This window comes from Pelodiscus sinensis, chromosome 30 (assembly GCF_052426305.1).
Source record: "Pelodiscus sinensis isolate ZL-2025 chromosome 30, ASM5242630v1, whole genome shotgun sequence".
In the NCBI taxonomy this organism is placed as follows: Eukaryota; Metazoa; Chordata; order Testudines; family Trionychidae; genus Pelodiscus; species Pelodiscus sinensis.
The window spans coordinates 7,429,533-7,440,483 of record NC_143081.1 but is presented as its reverse complement, the minus strand read 5'-3'; the positions used below and the strand labels follow the sequence as shown (position 1 = coordinate 7,440,483).

The 10,951-nt window shown below is 52.9% G+C and overlaps 1 protein-coding gene across 1 annotated transcript; it reads right to left on the bottom strand.

Annotated features, from left to right (window-relative positions):
- Positions 1-467: 467 nt before the first annotated feature.
- On the bottom strand, positions 468-3,128 carry LOC149521096 (olfactory receptor 10A7-like). The gene has a single exon (XM_089774347.1). It carries the CDS (start codon positions 3,126-3,128, stop codon positions 2,169-2,171), a length of 960 nt encoding a protein of 319 aa, XP_089630473.1. The 3' UTR covers positions 468-2,168.
- Positions 3,129-10,951: the final 7,823 nt, after the last annotated feature.

Here is a 10,951-nt window from a genome sequence, read left to right as displayed (position 1 = left end):
GCCCGCTGAGGAGTTTCCCTCTTGTGACCGTGAGAAGGAAACTTCTGTTGCCGATCCTTCCTGAGCAAGCTGTGCCCTTTGATACCAATATTCCAATCGTGTGTGTAGGAGAAAGAAAGAGCCTGGAGCATGAATCAAAGTAAGCTAGAGTTATCCTATGAGTCACAGACAGGCGTTGTTAAAAGCAGATGTTTGCCTGCAAGTCAGTGTCTCTCCACACTTGAACTGCTAGTTCTGCTAAAAAGCACATGAAATACATTTACACTCCCTCAGCGTGGTACAAGGACACCCCAACTTAGTACATGATAAAACCATTGGTTGTGTCTAGACTGGCAAGTTTTTCCACAAAATCAGGTGATTTTGCAGAAAAACTTGCCAGCTGTCTACACCGGCCATTTGAATTTCCGCCAGAACACTGATGATCTCATGTAAGATCGTCAGTGTTCTTGCGGAAATACTGTGCTGCTCCCGTTCGGGTTAAAAGCATTTCCGGAAAATCATGCCAGTGTAGACGTAGCCTTTGAAACAACAGAAGTGAAATCATGACAACCGGTAGTGAATACTCGGGAAGGAAAGTACAAGAGGAAGTACCAGATGTGTAATTAATGCATGAAAATGATACCTAGAGTTGTTTATCTCTGTCTATAAATGTTGGGCTACTTCAATTTAACTCTTTGACTGTCTTAAGGGGCAATAGTAAATCCATACTACTGGCTGAGCTGGGTGCATTGTCACAGGTACAAATGCATAGGGGATCAGAAGCCATCTGGCTACTGATGACTATTAATGTACTTCGTTTGACAATAAACCTGACTCGGGTGCCTTCATATTTTATCTGAGTCTGTGCTCTGAGGGCTCTCATGAAGTCTGTTATGCCAGCTACCTTCGCAGAGCTGGCATGATATGCTGTGGGAGCATTTGAAAATGCACACAGCCAAATGTTTATCATCACTGATGGAGCAGGAAACCTGTCAGAATTAAGCACGTTAAAGACTAGTTGTTAAAGACTAGTCAATTCTCCACTCCCCTTCCCCCCACGCTGCCTCTATCAGATAGAGGCAGCAAAGGGAGGGAGAGGTTGAGGGGGTATTTCAGAGGGCAGTTCTGCACACCTGAGCCTGGGATCAGCTGTGCAGGGCTGCACCTTTGAACACTTCCAGGTCATTTCAAAGTGGCAGGGCCACACAGCTGATCCACCACGGTGGTGTTCAAAGAGGCAGCACTTCACCAGTGCTCCCTGGCTCAGCTGTGCAGTGCTGCCCCTTTGTAATTCTAAGGTGGCATTTCAAAGAGGCAGAGGCTGTGTGGAGCCTGGGGTTGATCCCAGATTCCGATGAAATGCAGTGCAGATCCTGGGATCAGCAGGGGAATCCACAGCTGACCCTGGGCTCCACGTGGCATTTCAAAGTGGCAGCGCAACATGGAGTCCGGGCTCAGCGGGGCACTCTGAGTCCCTGGCTGACTCCAGACTCCACGAGGGCACTTCCACTTTGAAATGGACAAGATCCCCAATTTCTATACAGGCACCTAAGGTACTGATTTGAATTTGCCCCCCTGTTAGGTGAGTTTTGGTCACCTGTCCCTGTTGAACCAAGTTTAAAGCCCTCCTCACTAGGTTAGCCTCTAGGATACCATGGTCACCCCTTCATGTGGTCTAGGGGTAATGGAAACTCCCCCCACTGACTGAGGTGGTCCACTGTCAGATGCTTACATGTCTTAGTGCTCTTGTACAGTCTGCAGGACACCAAGCCTGTGGTGTGTTCACGTACATCTGGACCAGCACTGCTGCTCCTGACCTGCAGCCTAGTGTCTTCTTGACCCAGTCACGTGCAATCTGCTGGGTTGCCAATTGGCACAGAGCTGGCCCAAAGCACAGAGCGCACCACACTCAGGGGAGCAACACTGGCACCTATCTCTGAGCTCATGTTATGTATCCCCTTGTCTTTTGATTTCGAGTAGCCACCATTCATGTCTCCCTGCAACCCATTTGTACTTCACTGGTGGCCTTGGCCATTGATCCTAAATATAACGGAGCAACAGTTTTGAAAAGGTCTCTGCACCCCCGTTGCTCCCAGGGCTGTTGCTGTGCAAGCTCACAGGTGCAAGTGGAAATAGAACTTTCTATTTTGTAGGTTTTGTTTCAGGCCCTACCCCTGCATATATTACAGCTATTTCATTTTCACTGAAGTAAACCTTAAATCCCTAAAAGCTTTGCACAGGGCCTCCTGGACCTCCCTGTTTCTCAGGGCGTAGATGAGTGGATTGACCAGGGGCGTCAGGACCGTGTAGGAGAGCGAGAGAACTTTGTTGAAGTGGCTCAGGAGGTCGGTGGTCGGGAACATGTAGGCAATCAGGATACTTCCATAATAAAAGCTCACCACAATGAGGTGGGAGGAGCAGGTGGAAAAGGCCTTTTGCCTTCCGACGGTGGAGCGGATTCTGAGGATGGTGCTGATGATGCAGCTGTAGGACCCCAAAGTGAGCAGGAAGGGGACCAGTGAGAAAATCAAGCAGCTTGTGAACGCCAACGTGTCCATCAGCAGAGGGTCATTGCAGGAGAGTTTTACAAGGGGAATAAAATCACAAAAGAAATGGTTGATACCGTTGGGGCCACAGAAGGTTAACTGGGATATTGAGACTGTGGCTGTACTACAAACAAGGAAGCCGCCTATCCATGACCCCATGGCGAGATGGAGGCAAGACCTGCCACTCATCCGGGCTGCATAGTGCAGCGGGTTGCATATGGCTAGATACCGGTCGTAGGACATCACTGATAGGAGGAGGCATTCGGAAACTACCAGAGCACTGAAGAAGTAATATTGTGTGAGACACCCAGTGAAGGAAATTGTCCTGTTCCCAGCCAGGAGCCCGGCCAGCAGCCGGGGCAGGAGGGTGGAGCTGTAGCAGATCTCCAAGCAGGACAAGTTGCCCAGGAAGAAGTACATGGGGGTGTGAAGGTGTCGATCGGCCACAACCAGTGCCAGGATGAGGATGTTCCCAGCCATGGTCACCAGGTAGATCATGAGGAAGAGCAGGAAGAGAGGAACCTGCAGGCCAGGATGATCCCCAAATCCCAGGAGGATAAATTCTGTGATGGATGTTTGGTTTTCTTGTCCCTGGCTTGCCATGGGGTGTGTCTGTGGGACAGCAAGAGGATCCTTGTGAGCAGCAATTAACATTCATTGCAATATGGCAGCCTTGTCTTCATTGCCTCCCTCTGCTCTCCCTGGTACACAGTACCAGCAGCACAGTAGGGAAAGGGGGTGGGGCAGGGAATCGCAGACAGATTCGCTATCTGAGCAGAGCGCAGCTGAAACAGACCATCTCTCTGCACCCTGGGGAGCATCTTGAAAGCTGGCACCAGGCACTCAACCCCTGTCATGCTGGGCTCGGACAGGGAGTACAGACCCCCTGACAGATGTGCCAGACACCAGCTCAGACACTCACTCCCACTACTGCCTGGTGGCTAAAAGCTGAATGAGGGAGGTGCCGTTCCACTGGGGAGATGGGCCAGGAGGGGATATTTGACAGAAAGATCCGGCAGAGAAACAAACCAAGCAAGTGGGCCTGGGACCTGTAAGGGCTGCTGTGAGGGGCTTCCCTTCACCCTGGTTCTGATCCTTCAGGCAGCAAGCTGCAGGGCACAGTCTGAAGTGCAGACAGTGAGACTTGTATTGGGGCCAGTGGCCAAGCAGGGGGCTTCCCAAGCCCCACCCAAGTATCGGATGCATCACTATGGGTCAATAGTTTCCTTCTCCCCAACTATAGCGATACACCCAAGACCCCTTCTTGTAACCCCCTGCCATGCACACTGATGGGATCCCCTCTGCTCTGTACCCAGGCTGCAATCATGCAGAGCCCTGCCTGGGTCCCTGTTCCTCATTCCCCTATTCCCAGTGCCCCATTCCCCCATTCCCAACCCCTTTCCACTCCCCCCTTCTCCATAGACGCAGAGACACCCACCATGCACACCCCGATCACACCTGCTAGACATCATGTTCCATGCGGGGGGGGGGGGGACTGAGGGGGCGGTGAGTCAGGGTCTGTGTCCCATCCCTTTGGTCCCCCTTTAGAGAGGCAAGGAGGGAGGTTGTGTGGGTCAGGGGCCACCCCTTCTCTGGTCACTGAGTGTTTTCTGCCCCAGCAACCTCTCTTGCCCCTCCTGCATGGCTGCTGGGCCTGGCTGTGAGACAGACGTGGGGCAGCTGGTCAGTGTGCACTCACATGTCCCACCCTGCCGGCCCCTGTCACACTGTGAGCCCCAACTCCTGTCTGCCTTGTGGGTCCGCAGCCCCACCTTGTTGTGAGAAACGCGTCACGGCGTTGTTTTGCCCTTTGTCCCGCACACATCTGGGCGGGGGTGTGTGAGTGTCTCCATAGTTAAACCCTCAAGAATCTCTCAGGCTCACAAAACAACTCAGACGCTACCAGGTGTGTGTGTGTCAAAACCCCTCCGTGAACTAGGTAGGAAATGACAATGACCTCTCCTCCTGTCCTGTGACTTTTGCAGCCTGGTCAAGGCCCCCTGGTGGAAAGGCTGCGGGCGCATTGGAAAGAGACCAGTGGAGGGCAACCAAAATTATCCAAAATGATCAGGGGCTTAGAGCCGCCTCCTCCTCCTAGCCTGGGCAATGGATGGACCCTGGGCCAAAGCAGTCACCATCCCTGCATTGCTCCCCCCCCCCCATGTCTTGCCACCCTCAGCGTTGCAGGGGGCTACTGTGTCTCTGCTGTCATGGGTGCTATCTCACCACAGCCCCACTGTTGGTGCTGACCTACCCCATCCACCACCCCTTGCCCCAGCTGGGTTCCCAACAAGCACAAACAATTAAACTTGTTAAAAATCAGGGAAAAACATAAAACTGAAAATTAGTCCATGACATTGGGGAAAAGGCCATTTCTGCCAGGCCGGTGCCAGCCAACCTCTCCTCCCCTGGCCTGAGACAGCAGAAAATCTCAGCTCTGTGCTCCCTGCCTCGCTCCACCCCCTCTCCACAGCCCGTGAGGGCTGCCAGGCAGGGAAGGACACTCGCTGGACTGCAGGGAGGGGAGCGTGAAGTGGGATGAAGTGGGCCCGGGGTTTGCAGGGCTGCCTTCGGTGGGATGTCAGTCGGAAAACTAACAGAGCAGAGCACAAAGTATCCAATAAGTTCTTGGACTGCACGGAAAACAACTTTTTATTTGAGAAGGATGAAGAAGCTACTGGGGGGAAGCTGTTCCTGGTTTGATTTTAACCAACAGGGAGGAACTGGTTGAGAATTTGAAAGTGGAAGGCAGCTTGGGTAAAAGTGGCCCTGAAATCAGAATTTTAGATTCTAAGGAATGGTAGAAGGGAGAACAGCAAAATAGAGACAATGGATTTCAGGGAGGCAGATTTTGGTAAGCTCAGAGTGCTGGTAGGTAAGGTCTCCTGGGAAGCAACACTAAGTGGGAAAACAACTGAAGAGAGCTGGCAGTTTTTCAAAGGGACGTTATTAAGTGCCCAAAAGCAAACTATTCAGCTGCATAGGAAAAATAGAAAGTATGGCAAAAGACCGCATTGGCTTAGCCAGGAGACCTTGCATGATCTTAACATAAAAAAGAAGTCATATAAAAATTGGAACTATGGCAAATGATAAAGAATGAATACAGGTGTGCAGGGTCAAGATTAGAAAGACAAAGGCACAGAATGAGCTCAGACTAGCTACAGATGTAAAGAGAAACAAGAAGACTTTCTATAAATTTATTAGAAGCAAGAAGAAGATGAAGGACAGATGTCTGCAAGTCACCAGGGCTTGATGAAATGCATCCTAAAATACTCAAGAAGCTGATAGAGGAGGTATCTGAGCCTTTAGCAATAATATTTGAAAAATCATGGAAGGCAGGAGAGATTCCAGAAGACTAGAAAAGGACAACTCTAGTGCTTATCTATAAAAAGGGAAATTAGAACAACCCAGGAAACAACAGGCCAGTCACTTTAACTTCTGTGCCAGGAAAGAGAATGGAGCAAGTACTTAAGCAGTTAATCTGCCAACACCTGGATGATAATAAGGTGTTAGGTAACAGCCAGCATAGATCTGTAAAGAACAAATACTGTCAAACCAATCTGACAGGTTTTTTTTATACGATAATGAGTCTCATGGATACTGGAGGGCTACGTCTACCCTGGCATGATTTTCCGAAAATGCTTTCAATGAAAAACTTTTCCGTTCAAAGCATTTTCGAAAAAGTGCATCTAGATTGGCAGGATGCTTTTCCGCAAAAGCACTTTTTGCGGAAAAGCATCCGTGGCCAGTCTAGATGCACTTTTCCGCAAAAAAGCCCCGATCACCATTTTCGCGATTGGGGCTTTTTTGTGGAAAACAGTACTGTGCTGTCTACACTGGCCCTTTTGCACAAAAGTCTTTCGGAAAAAGACTTTTGCCTGAACGGGAACAGCATAGTATTTCCAGAAAAGCACTGATGATCTTACATGAGATCGCCAGTGCTTTTCCGGAAATTCAAGCGGCCAGTGTAGACAGATGGCAAGGTTTTCTGGAAAAGCGGCTGATTTTCCAGAAAAACTTGCCAGTCTAGACACAGCCGAGAAGTGATGGATGTGGTATACCTAGTCTTTAGTTAGGCATTTGACAGAGCCTCGAATTATCTTCTTATCAATAAACTAGGCAAATACAGCTTAGACAGGGCTACTATAAGGTGGGTGCATAGCTGATTGGATAACCATTCTCAGAAAGTAGTTAATAACAGTTCACAATCCTGCTGGAAGGTCAGAACAAGTGGGGTCTTGCAGGGGTCTGTTTTGGGACTGTTTCTGTTTAATATCTTCATCAACGATTTAGATATTGGCATAGAGAGTATGCATATTAAGTTTGGAGATGCTACGAAGCTGGCAGAGGGTGCAACTGCTTTGGAGGATAGGATCATAATTCAAAATGATTTGGACAAACTGGAGAAATGGTCTGACATAAATAGGATGAAGTTTAATAAGGACACATGAAAAATATTCCACTTCGGAAGGAATAATCCATTTCACACATTGAGAATGGGAAACAACTGTCTAGAAAGGAGTCCTGCAGAAAGGGATCTAGGGGTTATAGTGGACCACAAGTTAATATGAGTCAACAGGGTGTTGCTGCTGCAAAAAAACCAAACATGACTCTGGGCTGCATTAACAGGAGTGTTGTGAGAAAGACATGAGAGGTCATTCTTCTGCTCTACACTGTGCTGATTAGGCCTCAACTGGAGTATTGTGTCCAGTTCTGGGCACCACATTTCAAGAAAGATGTGGAGAAATTGGAGAGTGTCAAGAGAAGAGCAACAAGAATGATGAAAGGTCGAGAGAACATGAGCTATGAGGGAAGACTGAAAGAATTGGGCTTGTTTATTTTTTAAAAGAGAAGACTGAGAGGGGAGATGATAGCGGTTTTCAGGTATCTAAAAGGGTGTCACAAGGAGGAGGGAGAAAAATTGTTCTCCTTGGCCTTGGAGGATAGGACAAGAAGAACGGGCTTAAACTGCAGGAAGGGACGTTTAGCTTGAACATTAGGAAAAACTCCCTGTCAGGGTTGTTAAACTCTGGAATATGTTGCCCGGGGAAGTTGTGGAATCTCCATCTTTGGAGATATTTAAGAGTAGGTTAAATAAATGTCTATGGGGTTGTTCTAGACAGGACTGGCTATTGCCGTGGTAGCAGCGAACAGGACTCCATGACATCTCTAGGTCACTTTTACTTCTAGGCTACGTCTAGACTGGCATGATTTTCCGGAAATGCTTTTAATGGAAAAGCTTTCCGTAAAAAGCATTTTCAGAAAAGAGCGTCTAGATTGGCACAGATGCTTTTCTTCAAAAGCACTTTTTGTGGAAAAGCGTCCGTGGCCAATCTAGACGTGCTTTTCCGCAAAAAAGCCCCGATTGCCTGTGACGTAGTGGGGGTAATTGCTGGGCTGTGGTGACCCCTGCTGTCTGGAGCAAGACCCAGCAGGGAAAACCTGGCTAGGCAGAGGTAAGGCCAAACTGGTTGAACCAGTGGCCAGACACCCCCCATGGAGAGGAACAAAGGAAGGTGGAATGCTGCCCTGACTGCGGGGGCAGGGCTGGAGGGGAATTTAGTTAGACTGTGGAAGAGCATGGAGGAGAGCCTAGGGGAAGGGGCTGGAGTTTAGGGGCCCAGTCTCCCCCATCTCAAGGGGGCCTGAGGCATCCTAGCCCAGTTCCTGTAACCAGATTACATCTGTGCTGCGCTGTGCTGGAGGAGCAATAAACCACCCTCAATTCCACTGGCTGGTGCAGTCTGTTTGTGCCATTTCGGGGTGCAGGAGACGGGGAACCCCCAACGCGCCGTCACACTGGTGTCAGAAGTGGGATGCACTGCACCCCGTGGATGGAGCTTCCAGCGGCAAGCGACAAGGCGCAGTAGAAGCAAGAGCCCTGGAGCCAGGCGTGCTGGAGACAGAGCGAAGCGGTTCCTGGGAATCGTGGGGCGCTGCAGCACTAGACTGGTGAGTCTGCACCGAGGGGCCCAGCGGGCAGATGGCCTACGCCCGACTCTTGAAGGCAGAGCTGGTGGGGCTGTGCAGAGAGAGGGGCTTGCCTGTGCAGAAAGCAACCAAGGCACAGCTGATTACCCAGCTGGAAGAGAATGACCAGCCACAGGGCCAGGATCTTGTCCCCAGGGGAAGCAGCCAGACCCCCCCTGAGAGTGTGTCAGGCTCAGAGAGGGGGAGGAGCGCTGGAACCCAACGGAGAGATGAGACAGCGTCTCCCGGGAGGCCTGCAAGCCGTAGCCCATCTAGGGCAGGGGCCAGCCAAGCAGAGCTGCGGCGGCTGGAGATCCAGCTGCGGATCAGGGAATTGGAAGTAGAGGACCGAGAGAGGGAGCGCCAAGATCGAGAGAGGCAGCGACAGCATGAGCTGGCCATGGCAGAGCGGAGAACCGGCGGGGCACCGGCTGCGCCAAGTGCGGATGAGCCCCAAGGTCCCAGGACTGCCAGACGCTTGGAGAGGCTCGTGGTGGCCCAATTGAAGGACATGGGTGACATAGACGGGTTCCTCAGTGCCTTTGAGAGGGCCTGTGGACTGCAACGGGTCCCCCCGGCTGACTGGCTGCAGGAGCTCGTCCCCGCACTGAACCAGGAGGCGGCCGGAGTGCTCAGTCAGCTGGAGAACCTACAGCCAGGGGATTACAACCGAGTCAAGGAGGCCCTGCTGCACAAGTTCGGGCTGACCCCCGAGATGTACAGGAAGAAGTTCCGGGGGGTACAGAAAGGGCCACGGGAGACCTATGTGGATCTGGCCTCCCGCCTGGCGCAATACTGCCGCAAGTGGGTGTCTGGAGTCGGAGCCCAGACCGCAGAGGAGCTGCTCAAGCTGGTCATGATGGAGCAGTTCTATGAAGTGTGCCCACCCAAACTGAGGCTGTGGCTCAAGGACCGGAGACCAGAGAACCCCCAGGAGGCCGGGAGACTGGCGGATGAGTTCATGGAGAGCCGGTCCGGGTGTGAACGGGAGTCCCGGAGAGAGAGGGAACCGCGCAGAGACCGGATCTCGGCTGAGCGACGGAGGGAGTCAACTACGGGGCGAGACCAAGGAACAGGTCGTCTGCGCCCCAGAGAACCAGCCAGGGCCTGGACAGAGACAGCCCAAAGCCTAACTTGCCATCGCTGTGGGCAAAAAGGCCACAAGAGGGCTCAGTGCACCAGGTCCCAGGACCGGGGACTTTCCAGGGTTAACTGGCTGGGGCGGGGGGAAGGGCAGGCTGCCCCAGAGGCAGGGGCTGGCAGGCAAACCTCAGCTCAGAGAGAGGGGAAGGATGCTCAGTGCACCTCCCCTGGGAGGTCTGATTCTCAGGAGGTGGATTTCTCCGTGTACCGGGTGGGGGCAGGACGGCCCCTGCGGAGCGAGTGCCTCATACCCCTGGAGGTGGATGGTAGGAAGGTGACGGGTTTCTGGGACACGGGGGCGGAGGTGACTCTGGCCCGATCCGACATAGTGGCCCCAGACCGGATACTACCCCACGTGCAGCTGACCCTGAAGGGCATAGACGGGTTCCCGTTTAAGGTGCCTGTAGCCAGGGTGCATCTGAAATGGGGGGCCAAGGAGGGCCTCAAGGAAGTGGGGGTGCACCCGCACTTGCCCACCGAGGTGCTGATGGGGAATGACCTAGAGGAGTGGCCCCATGAATCCCAGCGGGCTCTAGTCACTACCCGGAGCCAGAGCCAGCGGGGGGCTGACAACGTGGGTCCAGGGAAGGACTCCTGGCAGCGTCCTCAGGGTCCCATCCCAGTGGACACGGGGTCCAGCCAGGCTGGGACTCCGGACCTAGGCAGAGGTGGGGGACAGATCCCGATCCCTGCCTCAGCAGCTGAATTCCAGGCTGAGGTGCAGGCAGACCCCTCCTTGCAGAGGCTGAGGGACCAGGCTGGCCTCCATGCAGCTCAGCCCCGGGGGAGAGGTGGCCAGGAGAGATTCCTGCGGGAGCGTGGGCTCCTGTTCCGTGAGTGGCTCCCCCCCAGGAAGGCGAGGGCATGGGGGGTCCAGCGGCAGCTGGTTGTCCCCCGAAAGTATCGCCTCAAGCTGCTGTATTTGGCCCACGACGTCCCCGTTGGGGGCCACCGGGGGATCCGGAGCACCCGGCTGAAGCTGCTCCAGCACTTCTATTGGCCGGGAATCTTTACAGCCGTGCAGCGGTACTGCCGGTCCTGTGACTCCTGCCAGAGGGGCGGGAAGGCCCAAGACAGGAGGAAAGCGGCTTGGGGGTCTCTACCCCAGATAGACCCTCTGGGCTTGCTGAGAGAGTTATGGGAGGGGAAGTCCTCCCTGGATGGAGCATCGAGGGTGGAAGCCGCCCTGGCTGTCCAGAGAAGGCTCGCTGGGCTCATGGCCCCAGCCCGAGAGACCCCGGCCAGAGATCAAGGCCAGTGGAAGGGTGGGTGTGACCCCCGAGGACAGGCCTGTGCCAGTCGCCCTGGAGCGG